This window comes from Grus americana, chromosome 5 (genome assembly GCF_028858705.1).
Source record: "Grus americana isolate bGruAme1 chromosome 5, bGruAme1.mat, whole genome shotgun sequence".
NCBI lineage: Eukaryota > Metazoa > Chordata > Aves > Gruiformes > Gruidae > Grus > Grus americana.
This window is the reverse complement of record NC_072856.1, coordinates 19674885-19701003: the sequence shown is the minus strand read 5'-3', so window position 1 is coordinate 19701003 and position 26119 is coordinate 19674885. Positions and strand designations below refer to the sequence as shown.

General features: G+C 40.2%; 1 protein-coding gene across 19 annotated transcripts in view; it reads left to right on the top strand.

Moving 5' to 3' along the window:
• Window positions 1-24293, top strand: part of TSPAN4 (tetraspanin 4) — a 474563-nt gene extending 450270 nt beyond the window's left edge. For 9 of the 19 annotated variants that reach the window (XM_054825776.1, XM_054825781.1, XM_054825782.1 and 6 more), the window contains 4 exons: window positions 1720-1821; window positions 10650-10781; window positions 12113-12196; window positions 14969-24291. In XM_054825776.1, the coding sequence (XP_054681751.1) occupies window positions 1720-1821; window positions 10650-10781; window positions 12113-12196; window positions 14969-15037 (387 nt within the window). In that variant the 3' untranslated portion in view covers window positions 15038-24291. Of the gene's footprint in view, window positions 1-1719; window positions 1822-10649; window positions 10782-12112; window positions 12197-14693; window positions 14872-14968 lie in introns of all 19 variants that reach the window. The other 10 variants (XM_054825787.1, XM_054825789.1, XM_054825790.1 and 7 more) reach the window with 3 other exon arrangements.
• The last annotated feature ends 1826 nt before the right edge of the window (window positions 24294-26119 follow it).

The following is a 26119-nucleotide window of genomic DNA, read 5'->3' as shown; positions in this document are numbered from 1 at the left end:
ATTCAAAAGCAGCTCACATGATAATTACAGTGGGAGCACAGCACCTACTGTTCAAGATAGTCATCCACGAGAAAGTGCTTGCATAAGAGTTAAGGTGATGAGATTAAGTTGTACATCTTTCTTGTACTGTCCCAAAGTTATTTTATTAGTGGCTCAGCTTGATGGTGGTAAACTTTTGGGAAGGACACAAAAGACCTGGAGAGACCGAGCACAACCCTTTGCACATACAGCAGAGATTTCTTGGACATGATGAACTTTTGAAGTCATAGTTTTCTGTGGAGTCATTGTTGAGTAACTTTACATTTACCCCATAGTAATTATGATGTAGTGGGTTGAAAATTGTTCCTCTTTTACACTGTGGAAGATGCTTTGCATCCACTTTTTTCTTTTCCAGAAGCAAATGAAAACAATTCTGACTGAACAAAGCAGAAGGAAAATCCAAGTGTATGGTAGAAGCAGAATACCTTTGTTGCCTCTGTTAAATCAAAGTTAGCATTGGTTACTTCACTTTAGACCACTCTCAGCTGGAATGACTAGTTTCAGAGGGGCAAGCACTAGAGAATACACCATGTCTGTCTTTTGTCTGATATGGAAGAGAGTATGTATTAACTTAGACTGTCCCCATGAAGCAAGTTGTGAATTTAATTTTGGTTTTCTTTTTGATGCAGCAGAAAAATCTCAGAGTGGCACTGTATTTTTGCAGTCAGATTTATAGCAGATTGATGGAGAAGAAAATGGGACAGGACTGCTTACCCTTCTTGCTATACCTCTGATGTCAAACAGACCACTAACATTGACAAGCACCCAGGGGAGGGGAGAATGTACTACTCAGTGCTTTTCATTTATAACAGAAAAATCAGGTTAAACCATGAATATCCATTTATTATTTACTTCCTTTTTTGTGTTTGCTTGATTCTGTAGAAATGTGTATGTATGGTTAGACTGGGAGAGAGGCACTTGCAATCATTTTGGATACTACCTGCTGGTGACCAGTGGATCCAACAATAGCCTGCTTTAACAGTAGAGGCTCTCAACAAGGAAGCACCATCTTCAATTGCAAAAGCCTCTAAAGCGGAACTTTGTACTTTCATTAAATCAACAAAAATGCATTTATTTAAGAGCAGTTCTATTTAGTAACTATATTCTTAAATCCTGACTGTCCTGAATTTTGGATAGCTCATTCTCCAGTGCTTCAGTATAACTATGTCCATCCTGCTCTAAGAAGTGGGGTACCCTGGCTGATACTGTGAACACAATTCAGAGCATTAGTACAATGTTAATGCTGCTGTTGATCTCCCAGGAAGTATATGGAAGATGCTGAGGGGTACTTGGTCAACTGAAGATATTAAGCTAAAAGGAAATGCTGTGGGTAGATGAATGTTTTCATATACAGGCCTCATTTGCAAAAAAATGAGTGATTAAACTGAATCCAGTCTCTCTATAGTACTTCGGTGATTGAGAACGGAAAAGATGTTCTGGAGGTCTGTGATGGAAAACATGAACATTAACTCAGAACAGCAGCTCCTCATGTTCTTTACAAAATGCAGATACCTGTAATAGATCAACTTTACTGGAGGAAGGCTTTAGAAAATGTTGGTTAACTTTTTATTAATTTCGGTGTAGGACTATTGTCCAACATCTCCCTGCTCTGTGCATATTGATTCTGAAATGTGGTACTCCGCAAATTTTGAGTTCTGTGTCTTTTGTTGTTGCTTTTAGATTGACAAGTATGCTCAGCGTGATCTGAAGAAAGGGCTTCATTTGTATGGGACAGATGGAAATATTGGTCTAACTAATGCATGGAGCATCATTCAAACAGATGTAAGTCTGGGCTTTTTTTTTTCCTTCCTCTTTACCCTCTGGGTTGTGTAACTGCATATTCTGGGTGTGAACCTAATTAAACCTCCAGATATGAAGCCAATCTCTTCCTCCCACCCAGTCAGCACATTAGCAAGTAAAATCTCTGCTTTTTGTAACAAGTAGTAATTTTTATTTATTTCTCCTTTGACCAGGATAGCTTATTTCTTTTAAAAATTTATATTGTGTTGATGCCTAAACATCATATATTCTCTGCTGTGTGGAAAATGAAGGAGATGGTCAGACAGAAAACAAGCAGTACCTTCTCTTTAAAGTCAAAGGGACGGCTTATGTGGGAATGAAGAGCAATAGCATAATAACAAAGAACTACTTCAACCCTTTTTCATTTCTGTCCTGTCTCCTTTCATTGCTATTGTTGGTTTCCACTAGTGTAGTCAAAATGGAAACCGGCCATGGTGTTTACAACTTCCTCCTACAGTCAGTACATTTTCCCCAGCAGAATTCAATCATCCTCCATCACAGATGGGCTGGGAATGCTTTTTGCTGTGTTGCCACCGCTATAGCATTCTTCTGATTCTCTGACTCAATCTGCCAGTGTTTGTCTCATAAGGACTGGTGAACACTATAGCTGGCTTCCTCCTTTTGTCCTTGTCTGGCTTGCTGAAGAAACACCATCACTGACAGTTCAGGTTTATTAGCTCTGTCCTTCTCTTTTCATATTCAGATCAATCAGTTCTCTTGGGGGGTGATCTTTCTGGTTTGATTTTCTCTGCTTCTTGTATGAGGAAATGTGCTCCAACTTTTCTTCCACTTTAGGAAGAAGCACTTGTACTGCCTTGGCTTTACTCAAAAAATCTTGCATAGATTTCTCAAATTCTCTTCCAGAGGTGCTAGCATGGTAGAGAGGCAGGGCTTTAGTTATCAAAGACGATAACCCCTCCCAGTGCTTCCAAGGTTATATGAACTATTTGAGATGATGGATGGGCTCCCTACCACATTTTCATACGACAAACCTGCTTATTTACCCTTTATTTCCTCTGTTGCCATTTGGGCTGAAATCCTGAACATCTTTCAGTTTGGTGGTGTCAGGATTCACGTATACTATTCTATACGATGCAAGATAACAGGAGTGGCAGGCTGCTAAGAAAATGTATGAGAAATTAAAAATTTGGGATCACTAACTGAACAAAAGAACCGATTGGCCAAATTCCACATGCATCTTTGGGGCTGTGGGAGCTGTCTGTATTGAGTTCAGCAGGTTGACAGCAACAGTACTGTGTGTGAAAGACAAACAGCTCGGGTCCTGCAAACAAGCTAATAAGCTTTCCAGTCCTGCATCCTAACAATTGCATGTGGAAGGTTCTTTCAGTTACCTTTAAAAAGCCTCAGCATCCTGCAATATTGTTAATATTCTTCTTTTCCAAAACTATGATCAAATATGAGAAAGCATCAATTACTGACAAGGGAAATGCATTTCGTGGTGCTAGCCCAAGAGTAAGCCATGTGAAATGTAGATAAAATTTTTACTATCATTGCTTATATCAAACAGTATTAGAAGTTTTACTCTTTTACATTAACTTAACTCTGCTTAGTAAAAATGTAGTAAAAATTACTACTACTAAGATGTTTGCAGTAACTATCAATCTGGTTTCTGTGACACCCCAAGAACTGTTAAAAGCATATAGCAAAGGTGGGGTAAAAGCATTATTTGAAGGACTTCTGGGATATAAACCCTATCCTCCTCCTCCTCTTTCTGTAAAATAGATGTAACAATATATACTATGTCTAGTTCACCTGGTCACGTTTTTTCAAGATGTTCACAAGTTGGATTGGATTCAGAAAAATTATAAAAGAATAACAAGGATTTTGGAAATTTACATTATGGTGAGAAATTTTGAAAGCTTTATATAACCGGGAAAAGATGAAGTAGTGATGTGATCGCAGTCCTTAAAAAGAGAGCAGGAAGGGAAAAGGGTTTTGAAAGAAAAGGATTCTGTAATTGATCCAAGAGCTAAAACCTCAAGATACAGATATCTGATGGTAGTATGTGATTATACAGCAGGAATGTGGAGTCTTTTTCTTGAAAGTAAAGACAGGGCTTTTTGTCTAAAAGAAATGGTTGTCTTCAGTGACAAGGTTGGATTTGAGACAGGACTCAATAGTCTCTGGCTTGTGTAGTGTTACAGATCATGCCTCGATTGTCTTAATTCCTTTGGCCTTGAAACCTATTAAAGAGCACGTTACAAGTTTCAGATGAAACTAATGTTAGCCAAGTCTTAGGAGCCCAAAAGATAATAGGAAAGTGCCATCTTGCAAGCCAGGTACAGTCATGTTACATCACTGTCTTTTCTAACATGGCAACTATGAAATTACCATGCACTGTCTTGACAGTACTGTAGTGTTAAAGTCTATGTGCTCCTCGTGCTGGGCACTAAAGAGAAAAGCAAAGAGCTCCCACAGATCCATTTTTACAGCTCTGCATAATTGGTTTTCACATGTATCTTTCAAAACTATTTAGGAATAGAGTATTGCAGTGGTGCAGAGAAGGCAATCCCAACATGGTTAATTATCTAAAACACTTTGCAGTTGAATAGTGCTATGTAAATGCCAAGTATTATTTTTTGTGTTCAGTAATAATCATTATCCTTTACATCCCTAATCAGTAGAGTGTAATCAATGATAGGAGGATTAGAGCAATACAGTGGACCTTCTGAAAGGAAAGTCCCAGCCCAGGCTTGCTGTTTACATTCCGACTCCTAAGAGACAGCTCTCAAACAACCCCCACATTAGAGCTAACCATGTTGCTGTATAGGACAATGTCTCAGCACTGATTCTTCTAATGGAGCCAGCAGACATCAGTCATTGGTTGAGCTATGGGCCATGTCTGTACATGGATGGAAAACAGCAGCCTCAGAAAAAAGCATGACATGAAAAACATGACAGTAGCAGAAATCATCATGAGTCCTTCTCCCTTACCCTCTCTGCAGTCTCACTCCTTTCTCTGCAAAAGTATTTTTCAGAGCTTGAGCAGAAGGATGGCACTGTGGGTAAAGTAGTAGGCTCAGACATGAGAGAGCTAAGCTCTAACATAGTTCTTCATCTCTCTTACTATTAGCTTAGAGACCATCCCTGCCCTGAGTTCATTAAATACGACAGTGTATGGCAACTTCTGCTTAAAGAAAGGGAAAAAATGTTTTTCCAGAAGCAGAACCACATTTAGATGGTATTTCATTTCTGTAGAGCTGGCTGATCACAAATCAGAGAGGAGTTTTGGCTGGGAGAATGGATACCCAGTGCGCACACAGTGACTTGTGAGTGGTGATTACTGCATTTCTTCTTCAGGTGTGAAAGACCTGAGCACCTTTTTCAGGGGCTTTCTTCTCTGAAGCCTTTGTGCCTTTGGAAATGGTTTTCCTCCTTTTAATAGAAGCACACAATTCCTACGTAACTGGGGACAAGTTAAAAACAGGGTCTATCTTTAAGGAGGAACTTCTAGTTTTGGTCCATGACTGCTCTGTTCAGATTACCGATAGAGGAGTTGGGTTGAGCTGCATACATGCAACATGTTAAAGGAAAAGCACTAGACTCGTTTTGCAATCATATTGAGCCTCTAGGTCAGGGAGCTGTTTCAAATTAGAACATTTTATTGATTTCTTCTTAATACCTTCAGCTAACCGAACTCACAGGCTTTCTCAATGGTGTTTCAAACCTTAAAAGGATCAGAAACACAAGCAGGTGGCTTCATGACTGAAGAATATGAAAGTGTACAAAATGATTTTAAACATGACTGAAATTCTAATAGTTTAGGATGTAAGTTACGCTGAACTGCATTACACTCCTTACCAACCAGGACTGGTTAAAGTTACAAGTGGAGATTATTAGGAAATGAGAAACAGGCATTAATTTTTAAAATGTTGCTTCATCCCCAACATCTTTGTGATCAATATTTGAACACCTCTCCTTTTAACTAACCATGCAGTAATTCGAGAGGCATGCAGAAAACGCATTAGCTTCACTAAAGTGAGCAAATTCAGCTCACTTTTACTGCTGTGTAATGCCTTTCATGTCTATTTAGATCACTGTAACTGAGAATAAAATTTGACCCATCTCCCTCTACCCCAGTCATTGATTCTGTTAGATCAAACTATACTTTAGGATTGTTGCTGAAGTAATCCAAACCACCCATTAAACATGATTTTAGAATAAAACTATCTTATTCACCACTTTTTACAGTGGAGGAAAAAGGTGTATAAAATGCACCCTACCCTGTCCCTAGTTCTCTGTCGCATTCACAAAACTGGAAAACCAGGAATTGCTAAAATCTGTCTGCAGCAAGGATTGGGTGCCTGTTTATTTTCATGAACCCTATCCCAGCCTGGCTGATTTTGCAGGAATTTGGCAAAGAAAATAAGGCGTACTTAGCCTTCAATACTGGGATTGCCTGTAAATACATACAAGAATCAAACTCCTTAACATTTTTATTGCACTGATAGAAACTTTGTGTTTAACATTAATTACCAGCCCTAGATACCCCATGCTAGAGCAGCAATTACTTGTTAGCACAAAAATTAAGCTGTTTGCAAGCAGGTTTGCATTCCATAAATACAGCACAGAGCCCTCAGTGCTGTTCGGTGCTGCTCAGCTGGGAAAAGCACTCCTGAGCAGCACAACCTTTGACTGCATTGTCGTGTTGAGCAGCCCCTGCGTGTCCTGAGCTCTTGGGAACTGACAAGCTGCTTCAGAACCCCACAGGTAATCGATAGGGGAGTGATTTATGTCTCTCTAACAAAGGAGGGGAAAAATGTGTGTTGACATCTCCGGAGACAGAGCCTCTCACATGAAACATGTGAAACAAACAGCAGTGTATTGTCAGTATTCCTGGAAATGTTCAGCAGCAGGAACTTAAGATACTCAGAGGCATTGACAAGCTTTTGCTTGTTTGAGCAACTCTGCCAAACACTGTATGAGTGCCCCAGAAGTACTACCCAATTGTCACCTCATGCCATAAGTACTGGCATTTGTTCATGTGGGCAGGCACACTTGCATTTAATCATGCATGCTCCTTCACAGCTGCAAGCCTAAAATCAACTGACCTGAGATGTCCAAGTCAAGGTGTCTTAAAGTTGCTGCTATTCAAGACAGTAGCTGACATTTTCTACAGATTATCCCCTTTTAAAGTGTGTTAGTCTGGGTACCCCAAAATAAGCACTATTAGTTTGTAATTGTTTCTAAAAAACAGAAGTGGATTATTCCCTGTTGAAACTAGGAATAGAACTAATCAGTTAGGTAATTTTGTCTAATTTTATCACTTAACTAGTGAAGGGAACAAGATAGAACTGTAAATGTGATCAAAAAATGAACGTGGTTGTAGCAAAAATCAAGTCTGCAATTGCTTAATGGCAGTTTAACATTCTGGCACTGGCAGAACATCAGCCTTTGTGGAAGAACGTGAAGTCCAGTATAATTGGCTACAACAAACTGCTGGTGACAGAAATTATCCTTCATGTGACCTGAGCTTTCTCCATCCTCCAAGTATAGGACTGTGTCCAATTATCCTTGCTCAGAAACCTTCTAACTTTTAAAAAGAGAACATTGTTCTCAAAGCTAAGAGGACTCTGAAAAAATCCTCTTATTTTGCTCTTTGTCCTCAATATTCCCCTTTCTTCTAATAGTCACTCATCTCCGTCAACAATTTGGCTACTTATCATTCAGCTTCATGCACACAGGATAAATCAGTCACTTTTCACATGACCCAAAATCACTCCCACACTCTCTCTTCTCTACTTGGGCCTCCATAATGAAGTCTCTGAATTTACTGAGCTCTCAGCCTACCCATCTTTTTGGCATCTAGCAGGATCTCTTTGCTGTGTCTATACTGGTGACCCATTCAATCCCACTGCTGCTTGATTCCTTGTTCTTGCCTCTTTGACCTACTGCCATGGTCAGTGCCTCTGCTCTCTAGAGATGCTGCTCACTGGACTTGGTCTTCATTGAACTTTGCTCGCTCACTTGCTCGTGCACTCTCTGGTCTCTGTGGTGTTAGTACTCGTGTGTGTTTGTCACCTTCTCTCCTTCAGGATTGTGCATCACCCGCTGCTTATCCTTCCTTTGTCTTCCAAAGCCATGACATCTCTTCCAATCACAGTTCCAGACATTATTTCTTCTAGTCCCAAGACTATTGATCCTCATGCTACGTCATTATTTTTTCCCTTGATCTTTTTTTTAGCCCTTTCTCCCGTTGCTGGGATGGCCTTGTCTGCCAGCGGTGGCAGGCAACTATCAATATTTAATCCTCTCCTCTTGTACAATACACAGAGGCTCTGCCTGGGCAGGCAATGTGTGTTCAACTGCAGCTTGTCTTTGCCATTGCATCCCCTCCTATTTCCACCTTCTGGCTTACTAGGAAGTTTTACTCTTTGGAGTCCCAAACCCAGATCATGGCCTAGCCACCTTCTGCTTCACAGGCTCCATAGGAACAGCAAACCTCAACCTGCTGGTGTGCTCTTAACTACAAAACCTGTGCTACTTCTTCTTAGTCTGTCAGACTTTGACCCTCAGCCACGTAATAGGATTTAGCCTGGAGAAGACTGAGAGGGGATCTTATCAGTGCTTATAAATATCAAAAGGGTGGGTGTCAGGAGGATGGGGCTAGACTCTTTTCAGTGGTGCCCAATGACAGCACAAGGGGCAGCAGGCACAAACTGGGATGCAGGAATTTCCATCTGAACATGAGGAAAACTTATTTACCCTGAGGGTGACAGAGCACTGGAACAGGCTGCCCAGAGAGGTTGTGGAGTCTCCTCTGGACATATTCAAAACATGCCTGGACACAATCCTGTGCATCCTGCTCTAGGTGATCCTGCTGTAGCAGGGAGTGATGATCTAGATGATCATCTGGACTAGATGATCTCCAGAGGTCCCTTCCAACCCCTGCCATTCTGTGATTCTGTGAAAGGGTCTAGTCCCGATTTATGCAAACTTGTGTCACTTGTGTTTAGCCAGAACATCACCCAAATGTCTCAGCCCTTACTGTTGCACTCTCTATATCACAGATGAGCCACATTTTCAAGGCTTGCTATTTACAAGCTGTCACTTCTCACTGTCTATCAAAGAGCTGCCTCCTGACTCTAATGATGACAGCCTGCAAGACTACCTTGTTAGATTTCTAGATAAACCTGCTTTCCTCAAATTCATGCCATGTCTTCCATGCTGCTCCTTTCCGCTTTTGGGACCTCTTATGCGTGGAGCTCCTGTCTTGTATGCAGGGACATAGAACAAAAAAAAGTCATAAACTTTTTTTTTACTTTCAAGTCAGTTTGTAGATAATGAAGCCTGTAAACTCACAAATAAAACAGTTGCAAGCTAAGGATTGATTCCTGCCATGGACCAAATCAGAATTCCAAGCAGAACCTTGGGGGGGACAGATGTTAATCCAGGAAAGATTTCTGACTTCAGCTTGGCAAAAGAAGAACAGTGCTGTGAGCACTGAAATGTCTTTATCGCAGACTACTTGCTGTGAGTGCTTGAAGCATCATATGATGTGCGAGGCAGCGCATGACACCTCTGCCCTCTGTTGGTCTTGAATGGCAGATCTTGTGTGCAACAAGACCTGAACACTCAGCCCTCTGTGCCCATATACTCTACAACTGTTATATATAGAGGGAAAAAATCTCCCTCAGGAGATGTAAACATCAGGATCTGAATTAGATCCTCAGTCGTGGTGATGCAGATGTCTGCACGATTATGTGTCTATCAGAAACAAGAGGAATGGTCTCTATAGGGATGTGAAAAATACCATACAAGCTTATATAAAATCACGTTTCAAAAATAAGATCTTGGCAAGTCATTTTGGGGCTAAGTAGGTGGTTGGCATAGCCTTGAAAAAGTGTGAAGTACTGCCAATAGCTGAGAGCAGTTCTGCAGCCCAATGTTATCTTGTTTTATTCATTAGTGGTAAAGTGTCTAAATACTGATAAAATCATACTTTTGATTTAGCATAGGCATGACAGATGGTGTGTACATCTATATGGTAATGAGTCTTAGCTTATTTTGTATCACAGGAATATACCAGTTCCCAGAGGGGGGAGATGGTCACAGAGCCATTCCCTGTACTGTTATGTATATTTCCTGTACCTTTCACCCCACTACCAAAGTCGAACAAACCTTCCGATTTAGCACTAAAACATAGGCATTGTACGCTGTGTCATTGTATGCAGGCACTTAATGCAGACAAAGCACTACTATTTAGCAGCATCAGATGATGACATTAAGGCACTGCACCAAAGAGAGAAGAGGAGGAAATACATCTTTTACTGACTGACAAAACTGTCAAAGGTGCTCAGTAATTAACAGCTTAGAGAGAAAGTTGCCTCGTTAACTTCAATCATGGTTTCAGAAATAGTAGTGTGCCGTAGAGATCCCAGTATCTTCATCTCCTGGATGCTGTAGCTCTATCTTAAATAATTTTTTCCTGGCAACAAGATGCAAATGATCCTTACGATCCTGCTCAGTCACATCAACTCTTAACCTCAGTACTTGACTGGGGTTGTTCTGTTCCAGCTCCTGCAGCAGCCTGCCACTGCAAATAGGTGCCTTTGCCTTCTTGTGTCAACATTAGCTACATACAAGACTATATGTAAACATATAAAAGAGTGGGGGAAAGGGTCTATTTGGGTAAAGCTGAGGAAATACTGTATTTCTTTAAAATTTCAAGCCTCTGCTGGTGTAATTGAAATGTGCTGAACGTCCATCTCCAGGAGGCAGAAGTCAGAACAAGCAGAAGTCAGTGACAGATCATACTTACAGTATCATCTTGATTCTTCTTTTTCCAGTTCAGATGCTGTGGAGTCTCCAACTACACTGACTGGTTTGAAGTGTACAATACGACCCGGGTGCCGGACTCCTGCTGCTTAGAATTCAGCGAGAACTGTGGACTCCATTCCCCAGGGACCTGGTGGAAAGCGGTGAGTAGCTCTCCAGGAGCAGCAGCTCAGCAGCTGCCTTGCAACTCAGGTAAAGGGCAAGCAGCTAGTCATTTGCAGGGTGATACAGATGATAAGGTATGTTGTACACTTACTCATCTTTAATCAGAAGGTTTCAGAAGGCTTCTGTTGAGCTATGGCTTTTGACCTCCAGTGAAACTATCAATTTAATTATTTTTACAACCTGAAGGTTTTCCTTTCAGTCAAATCTGAGCTGCTGTTTCATATTGTAGACAAGTACCTTTGAACACTGATCTGGAGCAGAGTCTAGCTAGATCTAGCTACGAAAGGACAGGATGTTCCTTTTTAATGTCCCACCTACTGGAGTCAGATAGGGACAAAGGCAAATTGCTCAGCTGCACACAGAGCACAAGCCCTGGAGCAGCAGCTGTAGCTTATCAGGGCTGGGGCAGTTGTGAGGCAAGAGGACTGTGTGAGCCTGGCATGCTCTGTTTCTGCTAGGAAACCTAGTTCAGGGGCTTCCATTGCACAGTAGGAGGGTGGGAACTGCTCCACTGAATTGCCAGCAGCATTTTTTTTTTTTTTTGCAGTAAGTTTCTGCATTTGCCTGTAATCAAATTCAAAACTCCATGGGATAATTTCCCTACAATGTTCTCAGCAAGATCTTTCCAGAGCAGGCAGATAGAGCCTAAATCTTTGTCTGAAATAGGCTCAGCAATTCTTTGTTCTAATTACAGGTAGAGCAATTACCCAGGGGGGTGTGCAATAATACCAGTTGATGAAGTGGCATTATAATGAAGTTTTGCTAGTTCTCATGGTTTGTGAAGACAATGAGTAAAACTCCCTCCGCCACTTTCTAGTGAAATTTCATATATGTGGATTGGCAGTGGCAGAGGCTGAGTTCCAACCAACCATGGTGCCCTTCTACCTTTCAAGTAGCTCCATGTCAAATTCTGAATTTAAGGAATTAAAATTTCTTCTATTTTATTTGGGGTATGAAGAAGATCAGTGCAGGTTAACACCATGCCTTCTGGTGGGCATTAGTAGTTTTTCCTTTATACATATGTAAATGCCACTAACTGAAGGCTGAATGATGTTTGGCCATGTACATTTACAAGACGGGGACACAATTTTTTGCTTTGCATTTTGGAGGTGCACTTTTTTTTTTGTATAGTACTCCATGTTCAACCCAGAAATACACAGTAGCTGCTCCAATGTGGAAATAATCATCCAGGCTACCTAGCAGTTTAGTCTGACTTGTCTCTTTTCTGCCTGTATATTCCCAGAGGAGTAAAGCTGTGTGTTTATGGCTAATACAATATTCTGGGCTCTTTTTTTTTTTTTTTTTCCAGCCTTGCTACGAAACAGTGAAAATATGGCTCCAGGAAAACTTACTAGCAGTGGGAATCTTTGGATTGTGCACAGCTATGGTGCAGGTACAGCTTAATATGAATTTTCAAATGCTAATTAATCATAACTAAATAAGTAACTATAGATCCAGATATACTCTGCCAAAGCCTGTTTTAATAATTCCAAATTTTGCATGATGTTAAACTCTGCAAGATTTGTCTTTTATGTTTTAATTTAGTTAAAATACTATGTACAAGGTGTAGAACAAGGAATACTGCACGTTTTGTTTTGTGCTGCACTGCAAAGAGCAGGGACTTTACCCAGTGTTTTATCCAAGGCTTAGACTGGACTCAGTGGAGAGGTAGTCCCCATCCTCCAAAGACAGAAGCCTGGTCAGGGTAGGGTGAATTGCCTTTTAGGGTACCTGTATTTGTCCAGTAATTCTCTGGAGAGGACCATCTGCTTAGACTAAATATCTAACTTTAAGGTAGCCTAAAGGTAGCGTAAGTCTTCAACCCCCATTCTCAGTCCTAGGGTACGTTACAACTTGAGATGTTGTTACCATTACTCAACCTTGAAATAAAACCATGCTCCTTTTCTGTTAATTGGAGGGAAACTAGGTAAGACTGGCATAAGCTGGCAGATTTTGACCTGCAGTTATTCCCACCATAACTTTAATGAGAGGAGAATCAGTCATCAGTGTAGTACCTTTTCTCTTATTCTTAGGTACCTGTGTCTTTAATCCAGCTTGCTGTGGTTATGGCCATAACGCAGCCCCAATGGCACAAACCTCAGCCTGAGGATATGCAGGTGAAAGCTGCACTGGAGCTCAGGCTGTTTCAGCTGTGTCAGTCCTCCATTTATGGCCTGAAGTCCCATTCCCGAATGCAGTGAAGACAGAACTTTAGTTTCCAGCTCCACCTTTCTATGGCATTGCTAAGCTAATTAATACCATGTAATTCCAAATTAACTCATGGGGGTTTTTTTAATTTTTTTATGGTATATCACTAGCAGCAGCAACAGAGCGCCAGGGATCAGAATTCCACTCATATGCCCACTAATGTCAAATTAGGCAGAATGGCATGTGTCTTACTCTCTCATATATCATGTACTGGCTGCAACGTATTAATGCGAATGCCTGACTCCTTGTAGGCCCAAATTCAGTAAAGTTTTGGGTTTTGTTTTCCAGTGTACTAAGCAGATATGCGTAGGAGAATAGATAAGCACAGCAAGATCATATGGCAGAGACAATGTAAGACTGTTGTTAATATATTACCATATTTTTAAAAACAGCTTTAAATCATCTATTCAACATTTAGGGAGTCTTTAAAAGATGCATTAAACCCCCCCCCCCACAGCCCATGGCAGATTCCTTCCCATAGACCTTGTTTATAATTAGGGCATTTAAGAGAATACTATCTTTCTGAGAGAAAGAAATTACTAATTTGCATGGAAGAAAACACTTCTGACAAATTCAAAATGCTAACTAATATTCCTAGTAAACATTGTGAAACACAGAGAAAACACCTCAGAACAAAAGCTTTTTGATTGGTCTTCCAGCTGCAGTATGTGATTGAATCTAATTGATGATGAAAGTTTTGATCCACTGTCACGTAAAATGAATTGGGCTCCCTCCATTGTTGCTGTTACAATGTTGTTCTGGCCCTAAGCATGTGACAGCTCCTGGTTTTCACGTTGACAGTCTTACAGTTAGAATCATACAGTGACACAACTTGAAGGGCATACAGCACCTGTGGCAGAAGAATCTTCTTCATCACGCATGCTTGAAATTGTAAAATGAATTCAGCCACAAAGGTTTTATTATGCAGCTGTCCCTCAAGGTGTTCCTTTGGTAGGAAGTAGAAGGCAGTGTTCAGCAAATACTTCTAAAAGGCACGTGCTTACTATAAAACAGCACACTAAAGCCTTATTTAACTGTGGAAGAATGGGAAATGACACTAACAGTTTTATAACCATTTTTTTCTTTATTTATAAAGTAGTATATCGTTATTCATGTACTCTTTCAAAATACTCATTAACAGGAACTGCTATTTATGTAAAGACTAAATTTGAAGTGGTCAAATTAAGTGCTTCAAATAGAATTAATATAGAAAATTTCAACCTGACAAATCTTCATTTCAATGACAAATTTTAGAGTGGTGTTGCAAAGGAATAGTAACAACTACTTAGAACTTTCACAGAAGTACTTTTCTGATGACGTACTCTACCAGAGGCAGCACAGCAGGTCAGTAGTTGGACTTGGAGAACCACCACCTCCCTGCTGCTTCTTTTGAATAGGCCAAGTAGAAAGACACATACATTGTTGATGAGACATTGATGGTTACATGTAATGCATGGACAGTCGCCAGTGATCCCCCCACAGGGACCTGCGTGGACATATGCTTGGAAAAGTAAAGTACAGTAAAGCAAAGCCCAGCATCCTTTGGGTCAGGGAAGAACCCGATTATCTTTCAAAGCAATAGCTACAGATAACCACACCACCCCACAGCTGAGGGTTACTATTATAAAATATTATCGGTCAAAAGACATCCAAGCATTTCTTTTCAATATACCTCTTTCCAGTATCTGGTGGCTGCTTCTCGTGGAGAAACCAACTCTCCCGTGCTCTTATTGTTCATTCTGTAAAACAGCAATACAGATAAGGACAAAAGGCAGACAGGAACTAGGAACAGAACAAGGAGATGAGCCAGCAGGAAAAAACAGTATGTGATGTGTCTTCCTGTGTGTGAACAAAACAAGTGTAAGCATGCTTTTCTCCCTTTCTTTTGTTTCAGTAAATTGGGGGGGGGGGGTGTTATTTACTGAAAAATTATTGTTTGTTTGTTTTTTTCCCTTAGATTCTCGGACTCACCTTTGCAATGACCATGTATTGTCAGGTAGTCAAGGCAGACACCTACTGTGCATAGATATCATTCCCAATCTTTCTGCTCCTCCTCCAAAGGACACAGGAGAAATCTCCTTCATGCTCATTTGTCTGACCTTCCCCCCTCCCCCTTTGTACTATAAACTGTGTATAATGCTATCTTTCTGAAGATTTTGTGAATCGCCCCACTTTACTGAAGGAGGAAGAAAAGGAAAGAAAAAGTCAGTACTTGAACTGGCACAGGTAAGAAGCAGCCTTGTCTTTAAACAGAAGAAAACCTCCAAAGAGCAATGGTTCCTTTTCCATGGCCCATGACAAGGCAATGGAGGCTGCTTACGAGGGGCTGATCTGCAAACCGATGTCAGGAAAAGCTTGTGCTGAGGCAACCTCTGCGGAAGCTGCCAGGTTGCCTTCCTGCATTTCATGGTCTGGAAGAGAGGGCATAGAAAATGAGTATTCTTCAACATGGAAAGACGGTACAGAGTAGCCAGCACTGAATGCAATTGTAATTTTACTACAGTTTGCACACAGTTAAAATGTCAAGATCAAGCAGCCCTGCCTCCAAGTGTCCCAAGATAATTTTGTAGCCAGGAGCGGATCATCCTCAAAAATATGTTATTTTAAAGGAGTATTTTTAATCTTATGCACTGCAAAGTCAGGCTTTTAATCAGAATCTGTACAGTGAGATCTGGCTGTTAAGGGAAAACAACATTGGACATTGTCTCATTTATTAATTGCCAGTGGCATATAGATGGTTGACTGTATATGTAATATATATATTATATTCATATACACGTACTGTTCTGCAAGGAGGTGAAAATACCCAGCATCTAACCTCAGAAAGAGGGAACCTTTCTATCCCATTTTACATTCCAACTGAAATAACCAAGTATTATTTCTTGTAGGAGGCACTATCACTTATACCTCTGGGAAACAAGTAATTACTTTCAGCTGTATCTTCATTTCAGTAAACAACTTGTGAGTGGGCTCTCTCTGTCATTCTACTATGGTTTTATTTTTTTTTTCATCCCTGTTTCAAGTTAGTCTGCCAAAAAAATATCACTCATTTCCACACTTGAAGATCTGTACAAAGCTGTCAGCTGTTCCTTCCCTGAATGTCACCATTTCATTAATTTACTTTGGGATACCATCATCTGCAGGTATGCTAGAGTTTGCCTTGCTGAGGAAAAAAATCTTTTTGCACATTGCTCATTTTTCTGAGAATTATTAAGACTTCACATGGTTTTTTATGCTTAGTGCTTCCCCCCCCCCCCGCCCCAGCTGCATGCTTTCAAGCCAAGACACATCAGTCTTTGTCAGAACTGGAGTCACCTCTCAGTTCTATTTTTCAGACCCATCTCCCTCTGCCTGGCTTGTTGGCTAGAACACACCCCACACTTTCTGAAATCTGCAGAAATCTAAATCATAACTTTCCTTAGCCAGAAAAAAAGCCACCAGTTGTCAGATCTCCCCATCTCGTGTTGGTAACTGAAGTAATTTATGTAGTACCCTTCTGTGGACACCTTCTAGTGATGAGGTTAAGAATCAGATGTTTCCTATTGTTCAAACAAACAATTCCCCCTCAGCAAGCAGCCCCAGATAATACCAATGTGACAGGGAGAAGCTAAAGCACACCAGGGAAAGGACACAGCAAGGAACAGGCAAACAGAGCAATGCAGCTGGCCTGCTTCTGCAGCCAGCCTTTGAGAACCTCTCAGCCACTGACAACAGACCAGAGACAAAACCATGGTGCTCTGTTTTCCCAGAAAGCTCAATGCAGCCATTCCTACTGTGACAGACTACAAGCATGCATCAAGTTTAGGCAAAAAAGTTTACCCTGTACTTTTGTGCTTACAACAGCAGGTCTCATCTGCAAATGACATTTTGCTTGCTTTGATTTAAAATTTTCCAGCAGTAAAGCTGGCCTCACCAACACACAGACTATTGAACGATCTCCTTAACACCCCTAAGTAACCCTTTTCTGGATCTGCACCATTGACAAATACTACTCTCACCACTTAGGTTTTGTTGTTTGGGTTTTTTTCCTCTTAGCTGATTTCCTGCAGTCTTCTCACCCTCAGGACCAAACTACTCCATGTTTTGTGGGGAAGTGCTTAGGACAGTCCAGTGTGTGAAAGAGCAAGCATCTTCCAAAATCTTAGCCCCCACCTTTATGCATCACCCTCTGTAGCTTGCACAGCTAACACCCCATGCTAAATTGAAAGTAATGTATTACTTGTGTGCATTTTATGTAGCTTCCTAATCACTATCACACCAATCTCACCACCACTAAAGGATTTTACTGCCATGCTAACATGCCTTGACAAATGTTAATAGACCTTGACCCAAGACAGAGGTTAAACTGAGTGAGTAGCCCACACACAGGTGCCCTGTAGCCCAAGCAAGAGCCTTACTCATGGTGTTACAATGACCACAGTCTCAATGCTCTCTGCTTCCTGAGCCCAGGCTAACGTGTCAACAGTCCTACTTTTGGAAAGATGGTATAAGTTCTTTCCTTTCCTCTTTCGACTCTTCCTTTCCTTTCTACAGAGACATGATTCCAGGTTAGATGTACCATTAGTCCTTGCCATGATTTATAGTTTGTACACACAGGTGCTCCTACTGACAGCTCAGTTTCCACCACTGAAAAGCAGCATAAGAGAGTGATGAATACATTAATAGAACATAGATGTTTAAGAAAAGGCAGACAAGTCTACTTGTAGTGATCCCTGCCATTAAAAAGTAACATAGACACAGCAGGCTGACACTGCCTCAGTTGATAAGAGCAAACTATTGTGCCAGAGCTCCCATGGAAGGCAACTCCTCAATTTGCCTGATGGTGGTATAGGGAGAAGAGAGATCACAAACCCTCATCCTGTGAGTCTCCCAATATTATGCGCTGAGCTCTTCGAGAACACTGCTAGACTTCAACTGAACCTACAGAGGAAATAAAATGAGAAACAGAGACCGAAGACAAGTCATACTTGTTGGTTCCCTCTAAATTTTCCACAGTTTAGATGTCTACAAGATAAACTGCCTTGATTTTCAAAACCACCTATCTATAGGGAGTATAAGCAATACTCACTTTGTAAATCCCAGTCACTGCAACAGAAACATACGGCACCAACTGCTGAAAAGAAAGAAAGAAAAAAACAAAACCACCACCCAAATACAAATGGACCACACATTGCTGCTAGTAATTCTTTTTTTTAAACACTACCTTTACACTGCCAACTGAAATGCTTCTGCAACTTGTTTATAATTTGAACTGGACTATTTTCTACATTTGATGTTAAAAAAACTCTCTTCATACAGGCCAAATGGATGTTATGGTGTTTAAAGTATTACCAGCATAATCCAATTTCAAACTTCTGAACATACTGCATATAACAAGCCTCAGACTTACCATATTTTCTTTTTAAAAGCATTGCATCCTTTCTCTGCTGACAAGGTCAGAATATTTTGTGATAGGTAATAGCAACAATCTTTCTTTAAAAACCAAAAAAGAGAGTTCCACATTATGTATAAAACTTCATGTTGAACTGGTTGATTTTAAATACTCTGTAGTACATAACACCCATTTAAAGGCTGCTTATATTGTACATATACAGAGAACACAGGAGTCATTCCAATTGCTTCCATTAGTGTTTTGTCACTTTTAGTAAAGTCTTTTATATTATTTTCACTTCTTTAAGCATGAAGGAGGACTCAATACACTTCATTTAAAAGACAGAACCAAAGGCAACAAAGACATTGAAGGAGAGTGCTCCTAATTTATACTCATAGCTCTTTGTTAAATAACAAGATGTGAAGGCACAGGGCGCACAGCTGGACCTACTGAATTCAGCAACATCAGGATTTAGCTTTTAGATTCAGTCCAATATAGTTCTGGTTTTTCATCTTCACAATTATAATAATATATATACGTATATATATATTTAATAGAATATGGTTTATTTTCCTGTACAGTAACTGTCAGTAGCAGCCAAATCTTATTGCTCATATAACAGAATTATTTAGCTCCACATCTCAGAGTGCACAATCACTGAAATTCACTCCAGTTTCTGTTCTATGAATATTTCTTTGCTCCTCCTCAAATAATATAATCTCACAAAGGTTTATTCTTCCATTTAATAATTACCATTCAAATGCAGCATTGTATGATTTATAATACAGAGAGGAAGGAACTGCACAGAAGCTGTAAAATATTTTATCTTGCATCAGCAATATGGCTGTTATGTGAATCCACCCAAACCCCTCACTTCCCACACGCTACTTAAGAACTGGTTACATCTTTCAGCGCATGTGGCTCCCAGCTGCCTCTTCCCCCATAGGGCCAGAGGTTGTTAGCGCGGACAAAGTTGAAGCCATTCACTTAACCCTTAGCCTCATTGTTGTGCTATAAATGTGGCACTGAATGTAAGCAACAGAAACCAGCACCTGATTGTGACATTGATTTTAAAACCAGACTCTTTATTATTAACTTGGTCTACAAGGATCCTTGCTAAGCATGAATGATCTTCACAGATACAGAGTTAGACAATTCACAGTACGAAAACAAGTCAGGACTCGCCATGGAAATTTTGTTTGGATTCCATTGTGAATTCTCCTAGATTGTCACAGGTATCTTACCACAGTGGGCAGGTCTCCTCAGTTCTTTGGATTTTGTCGCTGCAACTACAATGATACATTTTTGTGCATTCGTATAAGAACAAAATTTAAAATATACATTTTATTTTTTAAAAGTTATTAAATATTCTTTAAAGTTTACAACAGAATGTCTTTTGTATTCTTTATAATCAACTACACTACAAGCTATACATACCCAAAGGTGCATGTGTGCACAAGTGCATACACTGTGTGTATGCAATTAAAAAAAATACACAGCATACTTTTTTGTCATTTCTCATTACCTATCTTTGATTTGACTGATCCTTCCTTATGGAGTTTTGGGTTTGTTTTTTTTTTAATTACTTAAGTGGTTTACCCATTCCCAGGTAAATTTACACCCCTTTCCTCTTAAGGACAACCTGAAATGATGTAATAGTTGATAATGATTCAGAAAATAGTGAGGGATCAGGTTTACAGTGTAATAAAATACTCAGACCCCAAACCAATAATTTTCTCTTTAGAACTTGTCTGATACCGATAATTTTGAAACAAAAGGACTTATCGTTTTCTGAGGTAGTTGCTTAGAGTCAGAAATTACATAGAAAGACACAGAAAATTAACACCAGACTGTGTTAAAATGGAACAACTAGGAACTCCTACTATGTCCGATGAGAAAAAGGTCTGGTTAGCCAGGTGTCTTGTCTGAAGTCATGTCTAACACTGCCTTTATCAGTACCGTTTATTGTACCCTCCAGGTCAAACAGCTTCAGAAGTGAAATTGCTTTTAAACTGGGTGTATTCTGAACACCACCACAGGCATACTATTGAAAGTGTAAGGGTAGATGTGGCCTCAGAATGGAGGCCCAGAGGTTTGAGAGGTTGTTGCAGGAAACATCAGAAAGGATAACGCAAACCTTTGGTGGAAGTTTCTTAAAACTCCCTCAATTCAGTCGGCTCATTTATATTACTTGACTTTTCTTCATCCTGTTAACTGTACCACTAGATGGTCTCATTAACCACAGCTACCTTTAATCCCTTTCTGACTTTGAAGTGGAAAGTTTCAGAGTCTTGCACTGTAGCAGTGAATTTCACAATTTCATCGTGCCATATACATTTAAAAGAATCTTCTTACACTGGTTTTAACATGTTGCCTTTCAATCTAATTTATTCACCATTGGTTCCATACTTCAGGAATGCTAACCTAATGATTCTTACAGAAATACAAGCATAGAGCAGCTGTATTGACTTTACAGCCTAATTTGTCTTTCCACTAAAGCTTAAACTTGGGTAATAGAATACGCTATTGATTTTCAAGATCCCATTGTTTTTAAAAAAAACCAAAACCAAACAGCTAAGCCCACTGTACCTCCCCTCAGCAGCTAGCCTAGTTCAGCTGTCTTTGCTTTTTGAACTACATGTTGGCATAGACAGAGGGGGTTCTATTTTCATCAACAACTAGCCTAGTATTTCAGCTGGCATCCTGCTATTTTTCCTCAAATATACTTAACACAACCTGGGAATATCAGGCTTATCCGATTATACTAGCTGTATAATACAAAGTACTTTCTGTCCACATGGTGATAATTTTCAAAGAGACTTAAGGGTAGCCTGTGAAACTTCATCCAAAGTTTTTCTTGACACATCAAAAGTACAAAATACAGAGCCCTATGTTTCTTACCTTCCCCTATGTTGAAAAACCCAAAGAAAGAATCTATCATTATTAACTTGCCTAGCCAGTACTATTTGAAAGGCTGTTTTTCTGAAATCCCATCAGTTGCCTGTGGAGGTCATTTTACCCCAGGCCTTGCTCCCCCACCTGCAATAAAACTGTTTCCCCATAGTAATACTGTATATTATTCTGTTCACTAGAAATTGTGGGGTTTGTTGACCTGTGAGAACAGCTTGGTTTACGTTCTTCCCTCCAACAGCCAGAAAGCATTCGCTACCAAGTCTACACCAATGCATGTTAGACAGCTACATAGAGGGACTATGTCATCTTGCAGTGCATCATTTTTTAATGAAGAAATGGCTGATCAGTTAAACTGGTTTCACAAATTCCTCCTTCATATCTTTTATGCAGAAATTGTTTAGGCAGAACATTTTGTTCCTACAGAATTGTTTAACAGAGACTTCCCTATACTTGTGGTTACAAGAATAACTTGAAAGGATAGGATCCTCATCCACTATAAACCTCCTGTTACATTCCTGTGGCACTACTATTACATGATGCAGTTCAAATCACAGCCAACAAAATAAAATATAACTGTATATAATTAAAATATATAAAACAAAGTACAGCATAAAAACCCAACTGTTAATGTGAACTGCTTACATGTTTATTTTTCCATATGGACAGCAACAAAGAGTTTCAGGTGTAAAGCAGTCATCCTAAAGATACTAAAAATTACTATACAAACAAAGGGATTTCAGGAACTGGTTTGTGAAAGTCTATTCAGATGCACCTCATTATCTCCCTCCTCCACAAATACCTTTCCTTGGCTGTAAAGTTTAAGCCCATCGCTGCTCCAGCCCTTCCACCTCTACTGTACCATTTAAATCTGTTGTTCTGTACACAGGGATACCTGGTTAATCAATGTCCCAGTCTGCCAAATGTGGAGGGGATTCAATTACCTGTATTTAATAACTTTAAGTGCCCAAGGACAGACACCTTACACGGCTTTACGAAGCTCAGGTTTGACATTGAGTTAGGAAACTACAGTCCCTACAGAGCAAAGTGAGTACTGTAACCAAGTAATTAATGTCAGCCTAGTTATGGACCTAACCAGTGACTAAGCCTGAATTGCTCTCAATGTCCTCAGTTCCCCAATGCAAGTTTGCAAGTGGCTAGATGAGCACTGTTGTTATCAAGCAGAACTGTCACTAGTTGTTTAGCATTCTCCAGAGAGACTAAAGCTGCAAGGATTCTTTTTTCTTTTTTTTTCTTTTAACCCAATTTACCTTAGAAACTTGTTCAGTGTTATTGTATCACCCACAGATGCAATTAACTGATTCTGATATTATATCTCAGCTTGAATAATAAGCACCCAGAATATTGAGCTAAAAATGCCTCAGCCTAGAAAAGCTGTCATTGCTGTTCTTTTGAAAAGCTCACATGCACCCACATATTATTGAGGTGACATATTGAGGCAGCATATGCATCCCCACATTTTGTACTGTGGCAGCCTAACTGTCCAAAATAACTTCTAGCAGGAAAAAAAAAAAAAAAAAAAAAAGGCAGCAATTCTCATTTCTCTCATTTTCAGGCTCTCACTTCTCACGGAATTGAACCCTCCCCCCTAAGGGAGTTAAAGCTGTTTACAAACTTAATTAAGATGATGCATTTGCAAGCACTCAAGGAAAAGAGCACTTCACCATGGTGCTGCTTCTAGTGCTTTCTTGGAACCCCTCCTCTCACTCTGAGTCTATACCCGATCACTTACGACAGTCAAAGTCACCAAAAGCTTCTTTATAGCACTCAGAGCACCACACAGCCTCCCTCCATCCCCACCAGTGGCCACTGCCTTTGCACCTGTATTAATTTCATTTGAAAGTCATGCTGGCATTAGTTGAATAGGGCGGCTGCATGGAGCTACAATTAAAGCTATTTGGGAAAATTCTTCATGCTGTGAGCTCAGCTGCAGGAACTGGACACCCAAGTATGTTAGAAAGAGGAACAGGAATATTTTCCCCTAGAAGCCAGAGGTGCTTTGACTATTCTCCTGGTGAGCAGTTACATTATGCTACTTGGTCTTCTCTCAAGAACAGAGATGCCCCAGAACCTCATGGTTGAAAATACTCCTACTTTTGGGGGAAGAACAGAAATTGTGAACTCAGACCTGTGCACAACTGAAGGAATATGGATTTGCAAATGCAAACACAAGAGAGTATGCAGACTGAATTGATGTGTCATACAATTACCAACTCACTTTCCCTAAATAAAATAACTCACCAGCTTGGAAGTACAGCTTGTTGTCATGGAACTTGCTTGATATTGGTGCTAATAAAAATTGAAGTTTTAAATCTTCTTCCTGTGAAGTCCATGCATTAGAGTTCTTCCCTATTAAACACCTTCTTATTCCTAACTGTGCACCACAGCTGGTTATCCTGACACCATACAATCTTCATTATCCAAAGGTCCTTTGAAATAAGCGCTCGCAGGTTTAAAAGAAGAATTATCACATGAAAAACTGGCACAATTAAAGCTGGCTGCAAATCATACTCTCTTGTTCCTGACGGAATCAAGAGTTAAGGTACATTCAAAAATCTATGTATGTATGTTGTTCTTAACTAGAATGTTCCAATGCAAGCAACCTTTGCTATGGATGACACAGGACTCCAGCTTATCCAGACTTCTGCACCAGAAAAGGTGAGGAAGAGAAGGAAAACTAAAAACGACAGTTACAAAAAAACCACAGATGAAAAATATGGGAGAAGGCTGGAAATGCACAAGAGACCTGAGCAGACTGTTTTTCCCACTGTAAGGTACAAAAATAGAGCAGTATCCCATGAAATACATGGTCAGCTCACTCACAATAGATACAGTGTTCCTTCAGACAGACTCTCCCAGAACTGAATCAGGACTGCAGTGTGTATAAAGCCTCTCTATAAACTGTTCCTCCTAGACCCCATGATTTAGCAGATTTGTGGGTTTTGAGCCTTGTGTAGATGGTGGTTCTCTCAGTTTTAGGACTAAAGTAGTCCTTCTCCGTGGCACGCGGTGATTCAGATCTGTATGACAGAGGTTACGATGCCCTTCTGGTGCTGCAGCCAGGGGGGCAATCAGTCTATCCCTTCAATAGAGTCTTCACCTTCACCTTACCACCCTCGGCAGTCATACAGGTAGCTTCCTAGCAGAGGCATCGCAGCTGATACCGTCACCAGGAGAGGGGGGGAAGTCACCAACCCCATCTAGCGTATACAAGGTTGAAGGTACGTACATAAGTGTTCAGTACAATTTTGTTTACCTTTTTTAACTTGATTCTGCTTTCATCCTGTTATGACTGCTTTCCTGTCCTCTTCAGACTGCAGTCCACTCCTAGGTGCTGCAGGTTCACAGGGCTACTGAAGGACATCTGAATACTCAGATGATGGAAACAGTTACAAGGGGTACAGACTAATTTCTCTTATATCCTCCAACCTTCAGTACTTCCAGCCTCACAGGAGACCAATCCAGGGAGCAGTGGGGATAAATTTATATGTAATTTAAACATTACTGAAAACTGCTGAGATTCATGACATTTAACAGAACTCAGCGTGTCACAGCTGATGTGTCACTGCTCACATGGAGCACAGTGTACTGCAAGTTAAAAAGTTCTCTTAACATCAGTGCAATTACACAGAATGTAAGGGTGTTCAGCTACACAATCAGATCTAGTACTGAACAACTGAGTGCCCTGGTGTCTTACTTGAACAAGCAGCTCCAGTGAAGTATAAACTGAAATTTGGAACAATGCTGCCATTCTCAGTGCTGATGATGCAAGCATATTTCATTTTCATTTTAATTTAGTGAGCTCTCACTGAAAATTAAAGATTCCCAAGAGCTTTATAGCATCAAGTGAAGTGGCAAATTAAATTGAAATTGAGATAATCCCCAGAAATGTGTACACAAGTAAAGCAACTCTAAGTCCAAACAGTTTTCAGACTGGCAATTTCTCATATAAATAAGAAAAAGCAATCTCCTACAATGAAAATATTCTCAAGTCTTTCATTTTGTCTGAAGATATCCAAGAATGCATCATACTGTGTCTACACTATCACTGCAGTGGGACTACTCAGATCTCTATCAGAGAATAAAGTACTATTGAAATGGGTTACATGAAATAGAAGCACCGCAGAATTTCAGAGACAGGAGTTAAAAAAAAAAAACGGGGGGAGGGGAGGGGGAGTCAGGCAGGCAGCTAAGCCAGTCTTTTTCAAGTTTCCTCTGGCGACCTTATTGAGAGCACATATCACAAGCCTCAACATAATTTTCACTACAGTATTTTCAAATAGCAACATTTGCTTATTTGAAAGCCTAAGCAAGATCTCTGTTCAGGTAGGAAAGTTGCTCAGCTCTGCAACTCTTGTTTTTCAGGTCTGCGGAAAATTGTTCCTGTGGCAACAATACAATAAGAAGTGTAAACCCACAAGGAATGACACTCTGGGTGTACAGCTATACGCAGAAGGAATTTAAGCCCCAGGAATGAAAGCAGATTTGCCAGGAGGCAAGGTTGTGCTGTAGTTTCAGTTATGTCTTCACTGCAATTTTTGAAGCAGAGAACATGATGATTCCCCGGGTAAACTGCACAACCACAATGCCTAAGCATATTTAAAGATTATCATACAGGGCTTTTAAATCCAGCTCTATGTTTCCATTAATCCACTGAACTGCCAGCCCAATTTCACATTGGCAGACTCACTCGCCCTGTAACAATAGAGAGCTTATTAAATATTAAGGTCTTAAGTACTTTTCTGTATGACTGAGAAATCCTAAACAGTGCACAGAAGATAAACATTTTCCCACTAAAAGTTTGTA